This window comes from Camarhynchus parvulus, chromosome 27 (genome assembly GCF_901933205.1).
Source record: "Camarhynchus parvulus chromosome 27, STF_HiC, whole genome shotgun sequence".
Taxonomy (NCBI): Eukaryota; Metazoa; Chordata; class Aves; order Passeriformes; family Thraupidae; genus Camarhynchus; species Camarhynchus parvulus.
Genome location: NC_044597.1, coordinates 3712812 through 3737627, shown reverse-complemented (window position 1 = coordinate 3737627; position 24816 = coordinate 3712812). Strand labels below are relative to the sequence as shown.

The window sequence follows — 24816 nt, the reverse complement described above, 5'->3', positions numbered from 1 at the left end:
TCCCATAGGGAATGGTCTGTCCCAAGCCCCACTGACTCCCCCCATGTGGGGAATGGTGTCTCCCAGCCCCATGGATACCCCCCACCACCACGCAGTGGTCTCTCCCAGCCCCACGGTCACCCCTCCACAGGAGAATGGTGTCTCCCAGACCCCCTGGGACACCCCCAAGGAGGGGAATGGTCTCTCCCGTGCTCACCCCATAGACACTCCCGTCCACACGGGGATGGTTTTGCCCTCATCCCACTGATTCCCCCCTTTGGAATGGTCTCTCCCAGCCCCACTGATTCCCCCTCCCACGAGGAATGGTCCTTCCCAGCTTTATTGATCCCCCCGCGTGAGAAATGGTCTCTCCCAGCCCCACTGACCCCCCCCTCGCTGTGAATGGTCTCTCCCCGCTCCCCCCCCGCGGCCGGCAATGGTCGCTGCCGGCGCAGCCTCGCTCTGGGGTTTCCCTTCCGGGGTCAGAGGTGGCGGCGGGCCCGGAAGCGGCGGCTGGCGGGACCGGGACCCGGCACCGGCACCGGGAGGTACCGGGGGGGACACACGGGGGGGACACGGCGACACTTCGGGGGGCTCCGGTCCATTCCTGGCCGTGTTGGTGCCGGGCTCCGCTGGCGCAGCCTCGGTGCCTCTCCCGGTAGCGCTAGAGCCGCCGGTGGGAGCGGGACGGGACGGGGCTGGCACGGCGAGTCCCGGCCTCAGGCCCGGTTACCGGCACCGGGCCCCACGGCTTGGGGAGGCGGGGCTGGGCCGGTGCGGGGGTCCCGGGGCTGGGCCGGTGCGGGGGTCCCGGGGCTGGGCCGGTGCGGGGTCCCGGGGCTGGGCCGGTGCGGGGTCCCGGGCTCTTCCCGCGGCTCCGGGCAGGTGGAGCAGCCCCCGGGAGGAAGCACCGGGAGCGCCCCGGGAGCGTTCGGCTGCGGGGAAGGGGCAGCGTGGGGCCCCCGAGAGTTCCAAATCCTGAGCCAAATCCCACCCCACATCCTGACCCAAACCCATCCCAAATCCAGCCCCAAACCCATCCCAAATCCAGCCCCATATCCCAACACATCCCGACCCAAATCTAGCCCCAAATCCAGCCCCACATCCTGACCCAAACCCAGCCCAAATCCAGCCCCAAATCCAGCCCCACATCCTGACCCAAACGCAGCCCAAATCCAGCCCCACATCCCGAATGGTCTCTCCCCAAACCCAGCCCAAGTCCCAGCCCAAATCCCGCCTGAAATCCTGACCTAAACCCCACCCCAAATCCCGACCCCCATCCAGCCCATCCCAACCCCAATCCCGACCCCAATCCCGTTGTGAACGGGGGGCTCCGAGCCCTGAAACCCCCAAATGTTGGGCTGGGCTGGGCTGTGCCTCCTGCTGCCTTTGGGGCACGGGAAGGGGGAGCCCTACATTTCACCCCAGATCTTTTAGGGGAAATAGGGGACGTTGCTGCTGCAGGATCCCACAGCTGCCTCTGGCACAAAGCTGCTTTTCCTGAGGTTCCCTGCAGTGCTGGGGGGGTCTCAGTGTCCCCTGGGGGTCTCAGTGTCCCCCTGAGGTCTCAGTGTCCTCCTGGGGGTCTCAGTGTCCTCCTGGGGGTCCAGTGTCCTCCTGAGGGTCTCAGTGTCCCCCTGAGGTCTCAGTGTCCTCCTGGGGGTCTCAGTGTCCTCCTGGGGGTCTCAGTGTCCCCCCAGAGGTGTCAGTGTCCCCTGGGGGTCTCAGTGTCCTCTTGGGGGTCTCAGTGTCCCCCTGAGGTCTCAGTGTCCCCCCAGAGGTCTCAGTGTCCCCTGGGGGTCTCAGTGTCCCCCTGAGGGTCTCAGTGTCCCCCTGAGGTCTCAGTGTCCTCCTGGGGGTCTCAGTGTCCCTCCAGGGTCTTATTGTCCTCCCAGGGGTCTCAATGTCCCCCCAGGTGTCCCCATGTCCCCACTTTGCCCTGAACCAACCCTTCCCCAGCGCTTTGCCCCGCTGGATCCTTCCCAGTTTATTTTTTTGGCTGCAGTTTCAGTATCTGGGTTAAAATTGATTTTTTTTTTGTTTCGGTGTTTTAGAGGGGCTCAGACACCGCTCAGTGCAGCAGGGGGGGTCCCCATCCCTCTGCTCCTCCAGGCTCAGGGGTTTTGGGGTCACCTTGGGGGTGTTCCCAGCAGAGGGGACAGCAGAGGGGACAGCAGGAAGTGTCACATGAGCCCGGGGGAAGCGTGGAAGGAGAAGTGGAGTCACGGGGTGGGAGCTGGGTCATGGATGAGCCACGGGGCTAACGGGGGGCTCAGGGAGGGGGGGACACGGGAGGTTGGGGTGGCAGGGTTGGGACGTGCCTTGGCACTGCCCCTGGGGGTGTTCTGGTGGCCACTAGTGTGCTGCTGGCACTGGGCTGATGATGGTTTAGGGATGGTGGCACTGGGCTGGCAGGGTTTTGGGGTGGTGGCACTGAGCTGACAGGGTTTTGGGGTGCTGGCACTGGATTGATGATGGTTTAGGGTGGTGGCATTGGGCTGATGGGGTAATGGGGTGCTGGCATTGGATTAATGGTGGTTTATGGTGGTGGCACTGAAATGGGATGGCAGTGGGCTGACAGGGTTTTGGGATGGTGGCACTGTGTTAATGGTGGTGGCACTGGGCTGTGGTGGCACTGGGCTGACAGGGTTTTGGGATGGTGGCACTGAGCTGGCAGGGTTTTGGGGTGGTGGCACTGAGCTCATGGGGTTTTGGGATGGTGGCACTGGCTTTTGGGGTGGTGGCACTGGGCTGACAGGGTTTTGGAGTGCTGGCACTGGATTGATGATGGTTTAGGGTGCTGGCACTGGGCTGATGGGGTTTTGGGGTGGTGGCACTGATCTGTCACTTGGGGTGTCACCTGGGTGTGATCTGCCACCCAGAATGTCACCTGAGCTGTGATTTGTCACTCAGTGCATCCCCCAGGCTTTATCTGCCTCACAAAATGTCCCCTGGGCTATGATGTGTCACTCAGGGCATCCCCCAGGCTGTGACCTATCCCACACAATGTCCCCCAGGCTGTGACCTATCCCACAGAATGTCCCCCAGGCTGTGATCTGTCCCACAGAATGTCCCCCAGGCTGTGATCTGTCACCCGGGGTGTCCCCCAGGCTGTGATCTGTCACCCGGGGTGTCCCACAGCAGCATTTGCCCCTCCCTGGGATGGACTCCTGGGCTCATTCAGGCTGGAAAAGCCCTGCAGGATCATCAACCCTGCCATGGGTTAAGGGCTGTCACGCCCAGCCGTGTCACCCCTGTCCCCAAGTGCCACATCCACACCGCTTCTGACAGCTCCACCAACACTGCAGAGCCCCTGGTTGTCCTTGCAGTGGATGAACCCCCTGATGCCCACCCTGCCCCTCTCCTGGCACAGCTTGGGGCTTTCCCCTCCCATCGCATCCCTCGTTCCTGGGGAGCAGAGCCCGACCCCCACCCAGAGTGGGATGTGGAGGATGCTGGAATGCATAATGGAGCAGAGCTCAATAATTCATCTGTCACCCAGGAACAGGCACGTTTGTGCACACCCAGCCCCTGCTCTGAGCTCTCAGCTGCCGCAGGGAGCAGCTCCACTGCAAGGGGGGGATTGTCTGGGATTCACACATTCCTGCTCTGCCCCACAATTCAGATTTTGCCCTCGGGAATTGGATGGTTTGAGAGCGTCCCAAACAGCTTCAACCCCCTTGGCAAGGCTGGGATTGATGATGAGCTGCACCGGGGTGCTCTGGTGTTGTGTCGCCACGTCCTGCCATGTCCCAACACCTCATTGTGACCCCTCCTGGCATCCCTGGAGCCTCTCCGGGTGATTTTAAAGCGCTGTGAAAGTCGGGGCGGGGCTGCCTAAGTGCAAATTGCTGTAGGAGGGGAGGGGGAGGCGGCGGCAGCCCCGGCCAGGGGGGATTCATTATTTATCCCTCACAGATGTCCTCAACTTTTGTCACTTCCAGCCGGGCCCGGTGCAGGGAGTGGCTGATCCGAGGTGACAAGGATTCCACTCCTTCCCCGAGCTCCTCTGAGAGGGAATAGCAGGGATTTGACAGGAGTCCAGCTTTGTTCCCTTCCCAGCCCCAGCACTTCCCGGGGGTGGGATGCAAAAACCGCTGGTTCAGGGATCCAAACTGGGCCGTGCTCAGCTCCTGCAGGTGCTCCACATCCCTTGGGATTTCCACTCCTCACAGATCTGGGCACAGCCTCGTGACCTTTTTCCTTTTTCCGTGGACACTGCAGCCTGCTGGGTGTCACCAGTGGGATTTCAAAGCTCACTGCTTTCAAACCTCACTGCTTTCCAACATCCCTGCTTCTTCCCAGCAGGCACAGAACTGCCAAGGCAGGAGCTCCCAGCACGAGCAATCCAGGGGGATTTTTTTGGCAACATCCTTGAGCAGGAGGATTGAGGAGTTTGTGGCTGGGGCTGACAGATCCCTGGCCCGACCTGTTCCGTGTTTGTGTCCCCAGCCTGTCACCCTCCCTTCCCACAGGGGCCTCCTTGTGCTGCGCTGACGGAGAGGAAAAATCCCAGCACAATGGTTGGCAGGGCTGCAGGAAAACAGCCCCGGCCTTCCAACACCTGACTCGTGCCGGGACCGTGTGCCCGGCACTGCCAGGCGGGGCAGGACACGAGAGAGATCCTTCCCTGACACGGGGCAGCTCCTTCCCTGACACGGGGCAGCTCCTTCCCAACACGGGGCAGCTCCTTCCCTGACACGGGGCAGCTCCTTCCCTCCTTCCCTGCAGCCTCCCTGCCCCTGGGACACAGAGCAGCTCCTTCCCTGCTCCTGGGAGATGGAGCAGTTCCTTCCCTGCAGCCTCCCTGCCCCTGGAACACGGAGTAACTCCTTCCCTAACACTGGAACACAGAGCAGCTCCTTTCCTGCCCCTGGAACACAGAGCAGCTCCTTCCCTGCAGGTTCCCTGGCCCTGGCCCTCCCTGGAACAAGGAGCAGCTCCTTCCCTGCCCCTTGGGACATGGGGCAGCTCCTTCCATGCTGCCTTCCTTCTCTGGAACACAGAGCAGCTCCTTCGCTGCTCCTGGGAGAGGGAGCAGCTCCTTCCCTAACACTGGAACATGGAGCAGCTCCTTCCCTCCTTCCCTGCTGCCCTTCTGCCCCTGGGACACGGAGCAGCTCCTTCCCTTACACTGGGAGATGAACCAGCTCCTTCCCTGCTGCCCTCCTTACACTGGGACATGGAGCAGCTCATTCCCTGGCCCTGGAACACGGAGCAGCTCCTTCCCTGCTGCCTCCCTGCTCCTCTGCCTGGCCCATCGGGCCCAGGGCTCTTTCCTGGCTGTGCAGCCTGGGGTCTGTTCCAGTGGGATGCCCAGCTCCTGAGGCTTTGCCTTCCCTGCAGAGGGAAAGGTGGGGTGGCTCCATGATTGCGGGGAGTGCTCCCAAAACATCCTCAGACCCCTGTTCCTGTGTCCACAGTGTCTCCATGGGTTTTGGGACCCCTTTTTCTTTTTCCACAACATTTTCCTGGTGTTTGGGACCCCTTTTTCTTTTTCCACAACATTTTCCTGGGGTTTGGGACTCCTTTTTCTCCTTCCACGCCATTTTCATGGGGTTTGCAGCTCCTTTCCATGCTGCCTTGGCATCTCCATGGGCTTTGGAGCCCCTTTTCCTACTGCCATGGCATTAAAGCATGGAAATACATATTTTTTAATATCAACTAATATGAAATCTCATCCAGTGCCACCCCTACCATGGCAGGGGGACACTTTCCACTATCCCAGGTTGCTCCAAGCTCCATCCAACCTGGCTTTGGACACTTCCAGGGATCCAGGGGCAGCCCCAGCTCCTCTGGTCACCCTGTTCCAGGGGATGATTTCTCCCTGGGATCCGATTTGCTCCTGGGATTATCAGGACGGGAGCAGGGCCGTGACAAGCCCTCGGTGTGTCCTGCAGGTGACGCTGCCCTGGTGGCCGATGTCCCCAGAGGATGAGCAAGCCCCCGGAGCTGCAGCACGACCTGGAACGAAGCCTCCCTGCCATCGCCTCCATCAGCTCCTCCCTCTCGCAGAGCCAGGGCTTCTCCCCCTATTTCCTCTCCCCGGAGAAGAGAAAAGCCATCTCGGATGTGAGGAGAACCTTCTGCCTCTTCGTCACCTTCGACCTGCTCTTCATCTCCCTGTTGTGGATCATCGAGCTGAATGTGAGTCGGAGGAAGCAAAGCCGGGAATCTTTGCCCTTTTTAAACTCGGTTCCCTGCGTTAATTGCTCTGTTCCAGCGCTCCTGGGACCGATCTTTGTTTGCTGTTCCCAGCGCTGGCCAAGGAGCCGCTGATCTTTAATAGAAACGAAAGTCCAGCTCGTTTCCTGCCCCTGGGCTTTGTCGGGGCTGCCCAGGGTTGTTAACACCTCCCTTTGTTGGGCTGTAACAAGATCCAGGGCCTCTGGAATCACCGAGTTGAGCCAAATTCTCCTCCTGCTCCCCTGGGTTCGCTGCTGCTGTGTTCTCAGAGCATCAGAGGAGCAGGGGAGGATCCTCCAGGGCCTTTGATCCCAAAATTCTGCTGCTAGTCTCAGCTTTGGGAAGCTGGAGGTGCTGCTCCACCTCCCAAGGGACTGTTGAGGGGGTTGTGAGTGGTTTGCTTCTCTCCAAAGCAACTCAGCAGCTGCTGTGTTTGCTCTGTGTTGCAATAACAGGGCAAATCCAGTTTATTTACCTCAGTCCCACCAAGTCCAAATCCCTCCCTGGGTTATATATTTTGTTTTTATTTTTCCCTGAACCGGCCCTGGCTGGTTTCAGGTACTCCGTGTCCTCCCCTGGAACACCCAGAGCAGAGATGAACAGATAGAACCCCCTGAGCTCTGCGGCTGCATTTTATCAGCGCTGCATCCTGCTGCTGCTCCCTCAGCAGCTCTTATCTCTCTGCCCTCCTTATCTCTGGCTGTCTGCACTTAACAGACCGTCCAGACCCTGCCCAGAGCCCCCCTGCTCGCCACCCCCCTTAGGAAAAACCACCTCCCAGCCAGCATTCCAGCCGTGCCGATGGTGTCCTGCCCGCCCACTTTGGACCCCAGCCCCCTGCCCTTGTCCCAATCCTCTCGCCGGGAGCTGCTGCAATTCCAAATTCCAGCCCCCAGGAGATAATCCTGGCTCGGTCACCAGGGTGATGCTGAGCGTGGGTGCTGCAGGTAGCCATTAATGAGTGACTAAGTGCTGATATTTGGGCCCCTGAGCTGAAATGCTGCATATTTAAATCCATTAGAGCAGCTTATTTGCCTGGTTATGAAGAGCAACGGTTTGATATCATGACTAATGCCTTTTTTTTTCCTTTTTTTTCCCCCCCTTTTTTTGTATCCTACCGTTTCCTTCACTGTGAGATAAGCCCAGGAAATTGCCCCTCGTTAAAAGCAAACTGTAATTGTGCAGGCTGGGTGCTCAGAGAGCCAGGGAGATGCCTCAGGTGGTTCATCTGCCTGTGTTTGAGCTGAAAACACCCCTCAAAGTGTCTCATCCATCCTGCAGCATCCTGTGGAGTCAGGGGCTGGGGATGAGGCTCTCGGTGGCCACTCAGCAAAGCACAGCCCAGCTTCACCCCCTCTCTTTTTGCCCCTTTGTTTTATATTTATAATTAGATATTTTCTATTTATAAAATAGGTATGTTTATATTTATATATTTCTTTTTGCCCCTTTGTTTTATATTTATGATTAGATAGATATTTTATATTTATAAAATAGGTATGTTTCTATTTATATATTTCTTTTTGCCCCTTTGTTTTATATTTATAATTAGATAGATATTTTATATTTATAAAATAGGTATGTTTCTATTTATATATTTCTTTTTGCCCCTTTGTTTTATATTCATATTTGTATAATATTTATATTTTGCCCCTTTGTTTTATATTTATATATGCCAGACTGGGAGAGATCCCTTCCCAATCCCAGTGCTGCCTTTGGAGTGCCAGGACACCCCTCTGCCAGGGACTGGCACCACCAACTGTTCCTCACAGCCCATACACCAGAAACACCAGAAACACCCCCAAAAATCATTACCCAAATCTCTCCCTTCCTTCCTGCAGCATCCCATGGAGCCACAGAGAGGGGGAAGAGGATTTTGGTGGCCACTCAGCCAAAGCACCCCCCAAAAATCATCACCCAAAGCTCTCCCTTCCTTCCTGCAGCATCCCATGGAGCCACAGAGAGGGGGAAGAGGATTTTGGTGGCCACTCAGCCGAGCTGGCCCAAGTCCTGTGGCCACAGCCCAGCTTCACCCCCCTCTCTTTTTGCCTCCTTCTCCCTGGGTTTGAAGCCAGAGCCCTGACCCACAGGGATCCTTTCCCAGTGGCTGCCCTTGGAGTGCCAGGACACCCTGGCTTGCCAAGGACTGGCCCCAGCTCCAGCAGCTGCTGCCTCTGCCAGCTCCCAGCCAGCTGGGCTCCATCCAAAGCCATAGCCTAAAGGTGAAGCATTTGTTCCAGTTACCTGAGCCCTCCACTTCCTCCCAGACAGCCATTCCAGCCTCCCAGGATTTATGGTGGCCAAAGGAGCAGGGCTGGCAGACCCTGGATTATCTCAGGATGAGTTTTTTCCACGCTGCTGGCAATCCCAGAGTGGTTTTGCCTCTTGCAGCCTGGGCTGTGCATCCCCCTCTCCTCTCTCTTCCCCTTTTCCAGCATGTTTGATCCTGCTGCTTCCCTTCTTCCAGCAGATTTCCTGGAGCACTGCTGTGAGCTGTGGGAAGCCAGCTGGAGGGAGAAGGGACCCCTCAGTGCTTTGCTTTTTAAATCCCCCCCCAGCTCCTCAGTGACCCTGGCAGCCCCCACAGGAAGATGTTGAGTGTGTTAGTGAAGGTTCCTGAGGAACATTTTCCCTGTGGTTTTCCATTTTTTCCCGTGTTTTCTCCCATTCCTCTGGAATCTGGATGAGGTGGGCAGGGACTGGTGGCACTGGCTGTGCTGAGCCAAGGATTTGGGTGTTGGAAATCCCCACCTAAAGGTGTTCAATGTCCCTCCTGAAGGTGTTCAATGTCCCTCCTAAAGGTGTTCAATGTCCCTCCTGTCCCACCTAAAGGTGTTCAATGTCCCTCCTGCCCCACTCATGTCCCTCCTGGGGGGAAACATGGTGTGAATCCATGTGACTCCTGGCACATCCCAGGCAGGAAATGTGCCATGGGATCCTGCCTGGTGCTGTGCTGCCAGAGCAGCCCACCCTGGGCCTGTGTGGGACCATTTTTATTCCCTGACCTGGCCATAACCCCGAGCACTGCTCAGCTCTTTCTCCCATCAGTTTCTTATCAGCTTCCTGCTTCCCTGTCTCCCTCAGACCAAGGTGGGCATCAAGGAGAACCTGAAGGATGAAATCATCAACTACAAATTCAATACTTCATTCTTTGATATCTTTGTGAGTATCTCAGCCTCCTGCAGGGCGCTGGAGCTCGGTGGGGCCGGGAGGGTCTGGGCTGTCCCCTTGCCCACCTCGGTGAATCCTGCTGGTGCAGCTTTGACCCAGGAGTTGGCAGCTGTCCCTGCCCTCCCAGCAGCTGGCAGAGGGACAGGGGCAGTGGTGACTGGTGTTGCTGGGTGTTTGTTGTTGCAGCTCTTGGCTCTGTTTCGATTTGTTGTGCTGCTCCTGGGCTACGCCGTCGTGCGCCTGCGCCACTGGTGGGTCATCGCGGTAAGGAGCCAGCCCAGCCTCTCCTCTGGGGGCTTTTCCCTCTCCTCCTGGCCCTCCCAGCGATCTGAGCTCTGGCCACTTTCTTTTTCAGGTCACCACACTGGTATCCAGTGCCTTCCTGATTGTCAAGGTCATCCTCTCCGAGGTTGGTTTCCCTGCAAGGCATTTTGTGATTTCTCAGTGATGTTTTATTCCCTGTTTGGGTCATTCCCTGGGGTTTCTGCTTCTTTCCACACAGCTTCTGACCAAAGGGGCTTTTGGGTATTTACTTCCCATCGTCTCCTTTGTCATTGCTTGGCTGGAGACCTGGTTCCTGGATTTTAAAGTCCTAACTCAGGAAGCAGAAGAGGAACGATGTGAGTATTTTTGCTCCTCTCTGGTAAAGTCCAACCAGGCCTGCTCTGGCAGCACCTTGATCTGACATTTCTGGGAAAGGAATTTCCAGGCTGGCTGGGATGGGAAGTGCCTGACTCAGTTTTGTTATGGTCAACAAGTCCCTTCAGGGGTAGAAAATACCAGATTATAAAAAGCATCTTTTAATTGAAGGGAGAAAAAATGTGCCAGATTTCCCAATGGCTGGATCCTGCAGCCAGACGTGCTGGAGACAGAGCTCAGCTCTGCATGGGAGAAAGTGTTTGGAAACAGGGAGGCAAATGCCAGGCAGAGAGCTGGACTCCCTGTCCCTGATATCTGTGTTTGGATCTGGCTGGAGCCCTTTCCAGAGGGGCTGCTGGAGTCACAGACACATTCTGTGGCACGGGGTGAATGATGGGGTGTGAAATTCTGTGGTCTCTGAGGTCACGCTGAGCAGAGATTGGGGCTGACCTCATGCTTCACACATCACCCTGTGGCTTCCAGGGTCCTTCTAGGGAGCTTTGTCCCTGTCCCAGGAGTCACTGGCTGGGAAGTGACACCAAACTTAAGAGGGACATTTGTCAGGCTGGGCTCAATCAGAAGTGCTCTGACTGGAAAGCACCAGAGGATGTTTGGGTCTTGCAAGGAGGCTTTAAATTGAAAAATGATCAAGTGTTTAATGCCTCTATTGGATTAGGCTCAGGTTCCAAATTGCTTCTAGGGGAAGCTCTTATTTAATTAGATGCTTAATCGCCTTTGGATTATTTGACAGGCAGAAGAGCCCATTGATCTCCGGGGCAGATAAAACATCTCAGACAAAAGCTGAGGCAACAGGAGCTGAGGCTGGCTGCTGTCAGTGGGAAAAGACATGGGAAAAACAAGAGAGGGTGTTTTGGCAGGGCTGGGGTCCCACAGCCTGCCAGGTGTTCAATCCTTGTGCTCCCATTCCCAGGGTTCCTGGCAGCCCAGGCTGCAGCCTCGAGGCCTCTGCTGTACCCCCGGGCCCTCTCCGAGGGACAGTTCTACTCCCCACCCGAGTCCTTTGCAGGTAAGGTCACCTGTGCCATCACCTCACTTACCATGCTCATCCCACCATGGAATTCCTCACCTCCATCATCTCTGCCCAGAGCTCTGCCTCGTTATCCCAACCTTGGCAGAGCCTGACACTGAAAACCAGGGTCCCTTCTCAGTGCCTGCACCTCGGCACACTCTCCAATTGGCACCTTTTTATTGGTGCTGCCCTCATCCCTGCCAGCCTGGCTGCAGCTCCCTGGGGAGCTGGAGCTTTGTGTGGGCTTGGGATTAAATGCTCTGAGCTGTGTGCTTGGAAAATGCTGCCCTGGGGTGAGGGCACAGGGGTGGGGATGAGGGCTGGTGGCACTGGAGAGCTCCTGGCGTGGGAGGGGACACCTCAGCTGGGCTGTCCTGCTGTGCCTGACACCTGGGATGAGCCCAGCTCTCCAGAGCAGTTGTCCCAGTGTAGCTGACACCCAGGACAAGCTCAGCCCTCTGGAACATTTTTCCTGCTGTAGCTGACACCCAGGATGAGCCCAGCTCTCCAGAGCAGTTGTCCCAGTGTAGCTGACACAGGGATGAGCTCAGCCCTCTGGAATACTTTCCCAGTGTAGCTGACACCCAGGACAAGCTCAGCCCTCTGGAACATTTTTCCTGCTGTAGCTGACACCCAGGATGAGCCCAGTTCTCCAGAGCAGTTGTCCCAGTGTAGCTGACACCCAGGATGAGCTCAGCCCTCTGGAACACTTTTCCTGCTGTAGCTGACACCCAGGATGAGCCCAGCTCTCCAGGGCAGTTGTCTCAATGTAGCTGACACAGGGATGAGCTCAGCCCTCTGGAATAGTTGTCCCAGTGTAGCTGACACCCAGGATGAGCCCAGCTCTCTGGAACAGCTTTTCCTGCTGTGCCTGACACCAGGGATGAGCTCAGCCCTCTGGAGAGCAGTTCAGGCAGACAGGGAGTCATCCTCACTGAGAGCCCTTCCTGCTGGATGAGGGACAGGGATCACCAAAAGGGAGGGAGGTGGTACCTGTGGGGTGTTCATTAACTGTGAGTTAATTGGTGCTTCCCTGCAGGCTCAGACAACGAGTCTGATGAGGAAGGTGTGGGGAGGAAGGCCTTGACAACTCAGGTAAACAGAGCCTGGCCCTGCCCTCAGCTCCAGCTGATCTGGGGCTCTGGGAGTCTCCCCAGTCAGGTTTTGCTGCTGCCCCCATTCCAGACCCCTCAGCTCTGGGGACTCTGGCTGAGCCCTCTCTGTGCCACCACCCAGGAGAGGTCACCTGAGCCCCCCCAGCTTTATCCCCCTTCCCCAGGGCTGTGTGCTCTCCCTGCAGCATCCCACAGGGATTTGTTCTGCCCGTCCCTTTCCCTTCCCTCTTCCATCCCTGGTCCTTTGGTCACATTCTGGGATGGGCATCACCTCACCTGTCCCCTTGGCTTGAGGGGTGGCCCCAAAACCTGGCTGGGCACAGGCTTTGTGCCCTTTTCCAAGAGATCCTGCTCCTGTTGTGGCTCCTCCAGGAAGGAAGCTGCACATCCCAGAGCCCTTTGCCTGCTGGAAACCCTCCTGTAAGGCAGGAGCCATCGGGAGCAGCTGGTGTGTGGATCCAAGCCAGGGCGGGGAGCGTGACTTGGAGCTCCAAAATGAGGCCTCTGTGACCCAAATTAAGAGATTTCTGATCCCCTTTCCCTCTGCCAGCCCGGGGAGGGGGGAGCAGCCTCACACACACACACACACACTCCTCAAGCTTCCTCCACGCCCAGCTAATGAAATCTAAAGGTAAAATCCTCCTTTTTTTTTCCCCAGGAAAAGGAGTATGTCCGACAAGGCAAAGAGGCCATGGAGGTTGTGGACCAAATCCTCGCCCAGGAGGAGAACTGGAAGTTCGAGAAAAACAATGCAAGTGTGGTTTTTTTTCCTCCCCAGCTGGCAGAGGGCATGGATGGCTTAGCAAAAACCAGGACAAACGAGGCTTTGGAAACCTCCTTGCGCCATGAAAAATTAACAAGCGTTACAATTACCTGATTGAATTAGGAATCTATTCCAGTTCAGTTAAATGTAAAATCCCCCTCTTATTTAATTAGACCTTTAATTGCCTTGCAGTTTGACAGGAGAGGGCCCTTCCCTCCTCCCTCTGTCCAGAGGGTGGGCAGGGGTGGCCAGGTCACCTTTGGGATGCAGAGCCATGGGAAGGAGCAGGGGAATGTTGGTCCCACAGCTCCAGTTCTGCCCTTGCTCCATGGCCAGGTGTCTTTGAGCCTGCTGGGGGCCCAAACTGGAATCTTTTGAGCCTGCTGGGGGCCCAAACTGGAGACTTGGCCCATGTGGGGCACTCCAAAGCCACTGGTGTCCCCTTTCCCCAGCACCTGGAACCTGGGGTGTAAATTTGAGATGTGGCTCTGCCTACTCCAGACTTTTCTGGGGTGCACAGAGCTCTTTTTTCTCTCTGAAGAGTGGAGAGAAAGAGGAGGGATTTGCCCCTCAAACCCAACCTTGTTTCACAAGGTTCAAACACAACTGGGGGGTGCGAATCCTGCAAACTGCTGTCTCATCTGGTGTTTCAAATTCCCCTGTCAAGTGATCCTTTGTCTGATGCCAAACTAGCTGGGCAGATTGTTTTCTTTTTCCAAAGGGGGATGGATTTAAATAGACTAATCAGAGTTTAACACAGGGCTAACGATGAAAGGTTTTCATCTGCCCATCCCCAGCCCCTCCAGGGAGGCTCCTCTCAGCCATAGGTAACACCAGCAGCTCTGGCAGCACACCCCTTTTGCACCCCAGTGCTGCTACAAAGAGAATGTGACCTTGACGTGGGGTTTGCAGCCTGGCACGGGGTGGATTCTTTTTCTGTCTCATCCCTGCTGCCTCTCTGGATATTGTTTTGTTGATGGAAATTTAGGCACGGCCAACTGAAATGTGCCTGGGGCGGTTTCTGTGCTGAGGTCGCTGCTTGGTGTGGGGAGTAGGGGGTGACAGGAGCCTCAGAGTTTTAGCAAACTTCACCCTAAATAGAAACAATCCCTTTTTACTGATAAAAACACAACTTTCTCATCTCTTGCACAGGACTTTGGTGATGTTGTTTACACTTTTGAAATCCCTTTCCACGGCAAGACCTTTATTTTAAAGGTAAGAACATCCTCGGGCCCATTCCTTGGTCTCTTTGGCACGGGGGAAGAGCCACAGCTCAGCTTTCAGCACAGGTCAGGCTGCAGAACACGCTCCCTGTGCTGGAGACAGATGAACAGCACTGGGGAATCTCTCCAGGAAAACCCCTTGGCCAGCAGACAAACTCCCCAGTAAATATCCAAGGCCCCAGACTCCACTGGTAGAATCGGGAGCAGGTGACTGCAAGAGTCGCTTCCAACCTCAGCATCTCGGACTAATCTGACCAAGGAGGCTAATTGGAACTAATTGCCAGCAAGGCCAGGGCTGAGTGTGCCTCTGCTGCTGCCTGGCACCGGGCAGAGCAGCTCAGAAGTGCCTTGCTCTGTGCCCTCTCCCAAGCTGGAGTGCCTTGGCTGGGAACCACGTTTTAATGAAGCGTCGGTGCTGCCGTGGCTTTTCTTTGTTCCAGTGCATATGTTGCCTCGCTGGCAGGAGCTGCCAGTGGAGCAGCTCTGTGTTCACCAGCAAAAGCTGGATGGTCCCACTTTGCTGCATGAACTGTTTGCCTCTGAAGATCCCTGCTCCCGTGGGGATTGGGAGAGAATGGAATGGATGCTGTGTGTGCTGGAGCTTGGAATGGCTTGGGAAAAAAAAAACCAAACAAAACAGTCAAAAATGCAACTTCTCAAAGCAATGGTGCATGGGGAGCTGCTGGGGGTGGGAGAGGGGCAGACAGACAGGCAGAGCTCAGTGGCTCCCAAATCCTGAGGTCTGTGTGTCCTCCCTGACCCCACGTGTGCCCTCCAGGCCCCTGGGAGCTCTGGGACACAGAGGTGACAGCCACGGCTTTGCATGCAGGGGTGCCAGACTGGCCTCACCTCTCCCCTCACCTGTATTCCCACTTGTCCTTTGTGGTTTTGCCCTGTTTTCCTTAAAAATAACACCCCCAAGGGGAGCAGAGGGGCTGGCTGACTGCTCTGGCTGTGTCCTCAGGCTTTCCTGCAGTGCTCCCCTGAAATGGTTTACCAGGAGGTGATTCTGCAGCCCGAGAAGATGATCCTGTGGAACAGAACAGTGGCGGCTTGCCAGGTGAGCGTGCTGGACAAAGATGGCTTAATCACAGGAGCTCCTTGGAGCGGAGAGAGCTGGAGCTTCCCCATCCAGCACAGGCTGCTGGCAGGGCTGGAGCCGAGCTGGATCCCAGGCACCGAGGCGTTAAATCTGCGCCGCTCATCCGTGCGCTCCAGCCGGCTGCACGCCTGGGCCCGGCCAAGAGCCCGAGAGGTGGGCAGGACAGGGGCCAGGGCTGAGCCAGACCTGCTGGGGGGGGTCTGAGCCTCATGGAGAGGAGCTGGAGGTGACACCAGTGCCCCCCAAAAACTCAGGAGATGAAGCCGTGCACCCACCGCTCGGCCCAAAAGATCGGTGCTGATTTAGGGGAGGGGCTGTGGCCTCTTGGTGTGCAGGCTTGGAGGCACAATCTGAGCAAATCTCCTTTCTTTTGAGAGAGGTGGGCAGGGACAGGGGCCAGGGCTGAGCCAAACCTGCTGGGGGAGGTCTGAGCCTTGTGGAGGGAAGCTAGAGGTGACACCAGTGCCCCCCAAAAACTCATGAGACAAATCCATGCATGCACCGCTCATCACCCTCTGGCCCCAAAGATCCCAGTGCTGATTTAGGGGAGGGGCTGTATCCTCTTGGCATGTGCACGCTTGGAGACACAATCTGAGCAAATCTCCCTTCTTTTGGGAGAGGTGGGCAGGGACAGAGGCCAGGGCTGAGCCACACCTGCCTCTGCCTGCTGAGGGGGTCTGAGCCTCGTGGAGAGGAACTCGGGAGACGAACCCACGCACGCACCGCTCGTCACTCTCTGCCCCAAAAGATCCGATCCCAGTGGTGATTTAGGGGAGGGGCTGTATCCTCTTCGTGTACAGGCTTGGAGACACAATCTGAGCAAATCTCCCTTCTTTTGATTTATTTCCTCTGCTCTTCTCCAGATCTTGCAGCGGGTTGAGGACAACACGATCGTCTCGTACGACGTGGCGGCCGGAGCTGCTGGTGGGGTGGTGTCCCCAAGGTCAGTTCATCCCACACTGCCCCTAAACACCCCCAAACCATGGGGAGACCCCTCTGGGAATGCTCTGAGCTGCTGGTCTCACCGTGGTAGGGCTGGTTGGCTGTGCAGGTAACTCTCCCAAGGGTGAGCAGCCCCTGAAATTTCCTCCTGGCAGGATTCTCCAAGCTCCAAACCTCGCTCAGTCAGGCTCCCAGATATCTTGGCTGTGCCTCCTTGTGTCGACACAGCCCTGCCACAGCCTCTCCCTGAGCAGCCCAAAGAGAGGGATCTGCCCCCCTCCACATCCCTGGTGTGTTTTTAAGGCCTTTCTTTGCGCAGGGATTTCGTGAACGTGCGTCGGATCGAGAGGAGGAGGGACAGGTACGTGTCCTCAGGGATGTCGACCACGCACAGCCTGAAGCCTCCGCTCTCCAAGTACGTCAGGTGAGAGGCAGGTGCTGTTTTTTCAGCTGGGATCACGCACTTCTCCAGAGCTCCAAGCTTCACTGCAAGCCCTGCTGCCTTGCTGGCAGGATTTGCAGGAAGCTGAGCTATTTGTGGAGCTGAACCTCGCTTCCCTTGTTCGTCTCCCTTTGTTCGAGAAACTCTCTGTGCTGTCAGCGGTGCTGGGGCGTTTCCCAGCTCAGGGGAGTGGAGGTGCTGACCAGTAACAAACTCCATCCCAGTCCCACATCCTGTTTATGTAACAGTAAATTCCCAAACAGGAATTTCTGAGGGGCAGTAAACAGCTGGATGTGGCTCTGAGCCTCTCACATGCTCCTCATAAACTGAATTTGAGGCATTGAGGGATGAAACGAGGATGGAGCAGCTCCCAAAATCTCAGCAGGGCTTTGGCCTCTCCCCTTCCAGAGGGACAGGCTGGTGATGGATCCCAGCAGGGTCAGGCACATCAGACAAGGACTCCTTGTTCCTGCCAGGGCCCAGCTGTGCTGCTGCACACTCCGACTTCAGTTTTCTCAATAATCTGGTTAAAGTAATTGACATTTTATCTCAGAGCTGTTGGAGCTGCCTGAGTCTATTTAGGAACTGGGGACTTCAGGGCCTGGAAAAATCCTTTAAGGAAGGCACACAGCAAAAATAGCGTGTTCTGAAGAGGGAAGGGAAATCTGTATTTGGGCTGTGTGTGCACAGCTCCCGTCTCAGAGACAGATCAGATGGTGCTGAGAAGGATCTGGGGGCTGGAGTGACAAGTGCTGAGCCTGTCCTGAGCACACAGAGCTTCCTGGGACCTCTTGTTTGCTCCAGGGAAAGCTTCCCACGAGGAGCAGCTGGCACAGTGCAGAGGCAGAGCTGCTGCTCCACCAGCAGCCCTGGCACCAGCACTGCCAAGGCACCTGTGGGAAAGCTGCCCTGCCGTGCTGGCTCGTGTACCTGGAGCCAAGGCACACACCTTCCCAGGCTCCCAGCATCTGCTCCTGCCCCACTGGGCTCTGCCCTTCGCTGCCAGGCTCAGCTCCATGCAGTGCATCCACAGAGAATCCCAGCCAGAATTCCAGCCTGACTCTCTTGGCTTTTCCTCCGCAGGGGTGAGAATGGACCTGGAGGATTCATCGTGCTGAAATGTCCCAGCAATGCCAAGGTCTGCACCTTCATCTGGATTCTCAACACAGATCTGAAGGTAAAAGGCAGTTCCTGGGTGAGGCAGCTGAGTCCCATCCCCAGCACAGCCCAAGGCCCTGCTCCAGCATCCCAGCAGCCACACAAGTGGCCCCTTGGCAAGCACTGCCCTGAAGGGACTCAGGCTTGGCAAGTGAGGGGTTAAACTCCTCCAAAATCCCCCTGCTTTCCCAGCGGGAGTTTGGGAAGCTCTTCCTTATTTCAGGTCTCACTTAGGGGTGTCACCTTTGAGTGCAGGACTGGGTGAGGCAACTTTGGTGCCGGGAATGCTCCAGAGGGGCTCCAGAGCCCCTTGGCACAACCATAACCCCCAAAATCCTCCCCAGCGGGGGAAGAACGAACCGCCCCGGCTCCGGAGCTATTTGTGGAGCTGCCTGTCCTTGCCGGTGTCCCGGCAGAGCACGGCGGGACCGGGATGGGGCGGCAGCGGCAGCGGAGCTGGCCCCGTTCCTTCCTCCGCCGAGGGTTGGCGTGGTAACGGCGCTGCCGCAGCAGCACAAAGGCTCCATTCATTCATCCCTCGGCTGTGCTGCAGCGCTGCTGCCCCCTCCTCTCTCCTCCCCTCCCCTCCCACGGCCCCTTCCCCTCCCCCTGAGCCCAGCCAAAAGCTTCGGGAAAAGGTTTGGGAAGCGCCCAGAGCAGCGTGGAGCAGATCCTGCCCACCCTGTTGTGCCCAGGGGTGTTTTCCTCCCCCCAGGGATGTTTTCCTCCTCCCGTGGATCTGTTGTCCATCACGGTTTTGGGGCAGGGGGATGGATATCAAACCCCCCCGTGGTGGGGCTTGGGAAGAAAAGAGTTTCCTTATCCTTGTGCTTGTGCCGGCGCCGCCTCCGCCGTGGAAGGAATGCCGAGCTATTAATAACCCCCAAGTGCTCCCAGCGCCTTCCCCAGGGGCTCTGCCAGCCCAGGCCGGACCCCTCGGCAACTCCCGGCTCTTCCCTTTGGCCCTGGGCGAGTATTTATAGCCCGTGGCTCATCCCTTCCTGCTCCTCGGGGCAGGCAGCATCCCGCACGTGTGTGTGTGTGTGTGTGTGTGTGTGTGAAATGGCCCCTGGAACAGCGGCCTCGCACTTTTCCTGCCCCTGATCCCAGGGAAAATCCCCTCCAGAGGGAAAACTCCCCTGCAGGAAAAGATCTGTGCTGGAGCACCCCAATCCCAGGGCAGGGCAGTGTCCTGTGCCTGCCTGACGCTCGGGATCGTTTTCCACTCATCCCTCCGTGCCAGTTCCCAGCCCTGCCTCAGCGCCCTCCCCCCCAGAGCCAAGGATTATTATTTTTTTTCATGGATCTCCCACCTCGGAGCCGAGGCCGAGGCGGTGGGGGGGGTGAGTCGTGCAGGGCTTTTTTAGAGGAATCCAAGCACGTTGCAGTTCCTCCCCCGGATCGGATCGGAGCTGCCGGGGAGCTGCAGCTCCGCCCAGCGGCGCTCCCGCAGCCCTGGGGCCCGATGGGGCGGGACGGAATGGGGTGGGATGGGGTGGGATGGGGGCAGAGCACAGCCCCAACCCTCCTTCATGGCTTCTGCATCCCTGGATCCCTCTGGGATGGGATGGGATGGGATGGGATGGGATGGGATGGGATGGGATGGGGAAAAAGCTTAGCCCAAACCCTCGTTCATGGCTCCTGCATCCCTGGAATGAGATGGGATTGGACAGGATGGGGTGGGATGGGGGCAGACCCCAATCCCAATCCTGATTCATGGCTTCTGGATCCCTCTGGGATGGAATGGGGGATGGGATGGGGGCAGAGCCCAGCCCCAACCATATTGCTGTCTCCTGCACCCCTGGATCCCTCTGGGGTGGGACAGGATGGGGTGGGATGGAATAGGGGCAGCCCCAACCCTCATTCATGGCTTCTGCACCCCTGGAACAGGATGGGATGGGATAGGATGGTGGGATGGGGGACATCCCCCAGCCCAGCCCTCACCTCTGTCCCTGCAGCTGCCCAGGCTAGGCTGGATGCAGCCCCCAGCCCCAACACCCTGGAGCGGGATGGGACCAGCCCCCAGCCCTCATTCATGGCTCTGTGTCCCTGCAACCCCCCAGGGTGGGACGGGGACAATCCCCAGCTCCAAATGGTCCCTCAGGGCCTCGTGTCCCTGTCCTGTGTCCCCAGGGTCGCCTGCCCAGGTACCTGATCCACCAGAGCCTGGCTGCCACCATGTTCGAGTTCGCCTTCCACCTGCGCCAGCGCGTGGCCGAGCCCTGCCCCAAGCCCTGAGAACCTTCCAGAACCTTCTCGTCTCTCTGGGCCGAGCTCTGCCCCAAGCCCTGAGAGCCTTCCAGAACCTTCTCGTCTCTCTGGGCTGAGCTCTGCCCCAAGCCCTGAGGACATTCCAGAGCCTTCTCTGCTCTCTGGCCATGGGGACAGGACCCTGCACCCCCCAGGCGAGGAGGGGTCCCCCCGCTTACCAGCCAGGTGGGCTCGGCCTCTCCTCCCACCACAGCTCAGAGGGCCTGGACCCGACTGTTCTGTGCCAAACCCCTGCCCTGGGGGCTGGGCAGGGCCCCCCCTCCCTAAAAACGGGGTGGGGGCTCACTGGCACCCCCAGATTGGTGTCACTGGTACCCCGAGATTGGGGTCACTGCACCCCCAGGTTGGTGTCACTGGCACCCCGAGATTGGTGTCACTGGCACCCCGAGATTGGTGTGACTGGCACCCCCAGGTTGGTGTCACTGGCACCCCCGGATTGGTGTGACTGGCACCCCGAGATTGGTGTGACTCGCACCCCGAGATTGGTGTGATTGGCACCCCCAGGTTGGTGTCGTTGCTCCCCAATTTCCTGAGGAAGAGGGGACAGAGGTGGTGGCCATGTCACAGCTGAGCCCTGTGCCAGGCTCAGCGGCTCAAGGCACAAATTGTGACCCCCCCCCCCACCCCCCACCCCGGTGACAGCGCTGGGGACCCCCCAAATCTCCCCTTGGCTCTGGCTGAGCCTCCTCCTTCCTTCCTTCCTTCCTCCTTCCCAAAGCTGCAGCTCCGGGCGGAGCCGGCGCGGGATTTGCCTTAAGCAGAGACTTTGCTCCTTTTTGGGGGTGCTGGGGGGGGTGTTGGGGGTGGGGGTGCGTGGGGGGGGGTGCGGGGGCGGCTGCAGCTCCTCCTCTACCTGTGAGCTCCGTGTGCTGCTCTAAAAACAGCAGCAGCAGCAGCAGTGTGGGGGCTGTGCTGGGATGGGGGGGCACCCACAGCCCCCCCCCAGGGCTCTCTGCACCCCCCTGGGGGTCTGGGGGGGTTCGGACCCCCCAAATTTGTGGGGGATGAATTAAAGCCTTGCACTGTTTGCAGGTCTGTGTTACCTGTGTGGGTTTGTCAGTGAATGCGGGGATGGGGGCAGGTTGGGGTCACCCCGAAGACCCCCCCAGTGCTAAAGGGGGGGGCTCCAGGCTCCTTGGGGCACTGGCCGTGGGTGGCACTGGCTGTGGGTGATGCTGTCCCCAACCCTGTGGTGGCACCAGCAGCTCCATCCACCTGGAGCATCTCTGTCTGTCTGTCTGTCTGTACCCAGTGTCCCTCCAGCCCTGGGTTCGTCCCCTGGGGTGGGACCCCCACGCTTGGGGGCAGCTGTGGGGGCTGCCACCAGCCCTGTCCTCTGTGTCACCAGCCCTGTCCTCTGTGTCACCATCCTCACATCCCATCTGTCACCAGCCCTGTCCTCTCTGTCACCAGCCACCTCCACTGGGTCACTGCCACCCGACTGCTGACCCTACAAACACCTATTTGGGGGTCCCTACAGCCCCAAACTCCTGTCCTGGGCTGTCCCCAATATCCCTGTGAAGGTGACCCCACTGTCCCTCTATAGGGGACCCCAATGTCCCTCTGAGGGGCACCCCAATGTCCCTCTAAAGGGGACCTTAATGTCCCTTTGAGGGGGACCCCAATGTCCCTGTGAGCCGGGGCTGTGGCCGCCGTGGGTGGCACTGGGCTGGCACAGAGGGACAGGCAAAGGCCAGACGTGCCCTGGGCAGGTGCCAGGGCGGGTCCTGCTGGTGCCATCACGTTGCTGGCAGGGTCTGCCCCGCGTCCCCAAGGCGGGAAGGGGAGGGGACACCCCCGTGGGTGCCACACACGTGTCCGAGGTGCCACCCCCTCCCTCCTTGGCAGCGCTCGGTGCCTCCCAAAATAGCCCCGGCAGGGCCATAAAAGCAGAAGGGGCACGGGGGGAGGGGGCAAAGCGGCGCCATGGTGGGCCCTGGAGTGCTGGGGGGCTCCGGGGGGCTGCTCTCGGCCCGCCTGGGCTGCCGCGTGCAGGAGGAGGACGCGGGCAGGAGAGAAACCTTCAGCGCCGAGTGGCTGGACCTGGAGCTCAGCTCCCGACCCGAGGAGGGGTGAGGGGCACGGCCAAGGGGGTGCCAGGGGTCCTGGGGGCATCGGGTGCTGGAGGATTTGAGGGGTTTGTTGTGGGGATTTGGGTTGTGGGGTTCTGAAATGTGGGGTTTCCATGAGGGTTTGTGGGCCTCCAAGGGTCCTAAAATATGGGGTTTCCATTGGATTTTGGGCGGCTCCAAGTGTCCCAAAATACGAGGTTTCCATGGGTTTGTGGGGTGGTTCCAAAATTGTGGGGTTTCCATGGGGGTTTGGGGCTGTAGGAGACTCCACTGGGGTTTTGGGCAGCCCAAGGGTCCCAAACTTGGGCAGACCCAAGAGTCCCAGGGGGTGCCAGGAGTCCTGGGGGCACGGGGGGCATCGGGTGCTGGAGGATTTGAGGGGTTTGTTGTGGGGATTTGGGTTGGGGGCTTCTGAAATGTGGGATTTCCATGAGGGTTTGAGGGGTTCCAAGGGTTCCAAAATGTGGGGTTTCCATGGGGTTGTGGAGGGCTCCAAGTGTCTCAAATTGTGGGGTTTCCATCAGATGTTGGGGGGCTCCAAGGGTCCCAAAATATGAGGTTTCCATGGGTTTGTGAGGTGGTTCCAAAACTGGGGGTTTCCATAGGGGTTTGGGGGTGTGGGAGACTCCAATGGGGTTTTGGGCAGCCCAAGAGTCCCAAACTTGGGTGTTCCCATGGGGTCTTGTGTCCCAAATGAAGAGGTTCCCAGGGGGTTTGGGGGTCCCTGTGGGGTCAGGGAAGCTCCGGGGAGGTGGTGGGGGGGTACCCAAGAGGGATTGGGAAGATCTCAGGGGTTCCTGTGAGGAAATGGGGAGGGGGTTTATGGGGTTGGGGGAGGCCGGGGTTCCACAAAGGGCCAGGAGAATGTGGGGGTCTCCAGGTGTTCCCATGGGGGTCTCCAGGGGTTCCTATGGGGCTGAGCTGGGACATGGGACATGGAGGGGTCTCCATGGAGTTGGGTGGCACATGGGGGTCTCCAGGGGTTCCTAATGGGGTCTCATGGGGTTCCCATGGGGGTCTCCAGGGGTTCCTATGGGGGTCTCCAGGTGTTCCCATGGGGCTCAGCTGGGACATGGGACATGGGGGGTTCTCCCATGGAATGGGGCGGCACACAGGGGTCTCCAGGGGTCCTGTCGGGGCGGGGTGACCCCGAGGGCTCGCAGCAGGACCCACTGAGGGTCTGTCCGTGCCCAGGTGGTGCCGGCGGGAGGCGGACACGCAGCGCCGGGAGTCGCTGGAGCAGCGCGGGGCCGTGCGGCTGCTGGAGCAGCGCTCGCCCTGGGGGCTGCTCAGGGTGGGGGTCCTGGGGCAGCCCCTGGCCCAGCACCTCCTGCCCTACGCCCGCACCTTCCCCGTGCCCCTCTTCGCCCCCTCAGACCTGCGCGGGGCCAAGGGCGGCGTTCCCCGCACCCTCTCCCGCTCCCTCTCGCACGAAGCCCAGCGGGGCTGAGGGGCCGCGGGAGCTCGGGCTGCGGGGTGGGGGGGCCGGAGGGTGATGCTGGGGGGGCTGGGGGGACCCTTTGGGTCAGCTCAGCCGCCCCCCGGAAAGGCAGCAGAAGAAGGAGGGGGCAGGTGGGGGTGGGCTCCCATCGCTTGGGACCCCGCCCCGCTGCGGGCGCGGTGGGGGCCGGTGGGGATGAGGACCCCGCGGGTCGGGGGGCTCCCGCCCTTCGGGGGGCTCCCGGCAGCTCCGGCGTGACTCAGTTTCCCTGGCGAGAAGAAGGGAATGAGAGGATGAGGATCGCTGAAAGCCTGGGGGGGGGCTGGAGGGGGTGGGGGGTTGTACAAACCGCGGTCTCTTTGTACGGCAATAAAACCGCACAAAGAACCAACAAAAACTCTACCTTGGCACGGCAGAGTCTTTTTTGGGGGGGGGGTTACAAGGGTGGGGGGCAAGATTTAGGGTGAGGGGGACCGTGTGTGGGGCACACGGGGAAACTGAGGCACGGCAGCTGGAGGGACCCGGTGTCTGATGGGACTGGGGGGGGTGTGGGTGGGGGGGTTGTGGTTATATAACCCCCCATCGCCCACCCGGTGCCAGGTTCTGCAGTGCCCAGATTAGCTGTTCCCACTGCGGATCCCGCTGTCCCTGGGGCCCCGCCAGGCCCTGTCCCCTCCCCGGGCCCTCCCCCGGCCCCATCCCGCTCCTTCCTCCCGCCGGTCCCTGCGCCCTCACCCCCTGCACTTCGGGCACGGGAAGGGTTTGGGGTCTCACAACGCCCCCAGCCCCAAATGCGGGAAGCACCCTGCTCCTTATGCCGGGGAGCTGGGGGCACTGGGAGCACTGGGAGCTGGCAGAGGTGGCACTGGGAGCACTGGGAGCACTGGGAGCTGGCAGAGGTGCTGCTGGCTCCTGCCAGAGCTGGGCTGAATCCAGCGCAGGTGATGGAGAGCTCACATGGGCCCGATCCCGATCCCTTCCCATCCCCATCCCAAACCCACACCATTCCAGTGCCTTTCTATCCTAATCTCCTTCCCAATCCCAATGCTCTCCTCGTTCTAATCCCTTCCCATTCTCCTCCCCATCCCATTCCACCCCAATCCCTCCACATTTCCATCCCAATCCCAATCCCCATTTTGTTCTAATCCCTTCCCATCCCCATCCCAAACCCCACATCATTCCAATCCCTTCCCATCCCCATCCCCGTCCCAATCCCAATCCCCATCTTGTTCTAATCCCTTCCCATTCTCCTCCCCACCCCATTCCACCCCAATCCCTCCACATT

The 24816-nt window shown here is 58.8% G+C and overlaps 2 protein-coding genes across 3 annotated transcripts; both read left to right on the top strand.

Moving 5' to 3' along the window:
• Positions 1 to 435: 435 nt before the first annotated feature.
• Positions 436 to 20839, top strand: STARD3 (StAR related lipid transfer domain containing 3). 2 transcript variants are annotated; one of them, XM_030966218.1, is made up of 16 exons: positions 436 to 527; positions 5880 to 6126; positions 9247 to 9324; positions 9520 to 9597; positions 9689 to 9742; positions 9836 to 9953; positions 10904 to 10999; positions 12042 to 12097; positions 12776 to 12868; positions 14033 to 14095; positions 15068 to 15163; positions 16069 to 16148; positions 16467 to 16571; positions 17673 to 17766; positions 19881 to 19960; positions 20015 to 20839. In XM_030966218.1, exons 2-16 carry the CDS (start codon positions 5914 to 5916, stop codon positions 20037 to 20039), a joined length of 1329 nt encoding a protein of 442 aa, XP_030822078.1. In that variant the 5' UTR covers positions 436 to 527; positions 5880 to 5913; the 3' UTR covers positions 20040 to 20839. The 2 variants fall into 2 exon arrangements, with proteins under 2 accessions (XP_030822078.1, XP_030822077.1); XM_030966217.1 differs by having other exon boundaries at positions 19881 to 20838.
• Positions 20840 to 21944: 1105 nt separating this feature from the next.
• Positions 21945 to 23540, top strand: TCAP (titin-cap). The gene is made up of 2 exons (XM_030966321.1): positions 21945 to 22090; positions 23285 to 23540. Exons 1-2 carry the CDS (start codon positions 21945 to 21947, stop codon positions 23538 to 23540), a joined length of 402 nt encoding a protein of 133 aa, XP_030822181.1.
• Positions 23541 to 24816: the final 1276 nt, after the last annotated feature.

What these genes read in the sequence shown, in the direction of transcription:
- STARD3 (XM_030966218.1), top strand. Translation starts at nt 5,914, where the DNA reads ATGAGCAAGCCCCCGGAGCTGCAGCACGACCTGGAACGAAGCCTCCCT. An exon ending in GGAAGTTCGAGAAAAACAAT is followed by an intron (nt 12,869 to 14,032) that starts GCAAGTGTGGTT and finishes TCTCTTGCACAG; the next exon opens with GACTTTGGTGATGTTGTTTA. An exon ending in CCGCTCTCCAAGTACGTCAG is followed by an intron (nt 16,572 to 17,672) that starts GTGAGAGGCAGG and finishes TTTCCTCCGCAG; the next exon opens with GGGTGAGAATGGACCTGGAG.
- TCAP (XM_030966321.1), top strand. Translation starts at nt 21,945, where the DNA reads ATGGTGGGCCCTGGAGTGCTGGGGGGCTCCGGGGGGCTGCTCTCGGCC. An exon ending in AGCTCCCGACCCGAGGAGGG is followed by an intron (nt 22,091 to 23,284) that starts GTGAGGGGCACG and finishes GTCCGTGCCCAG; the next exon opens with GTGGTGCCGGCGGGAGGCGG.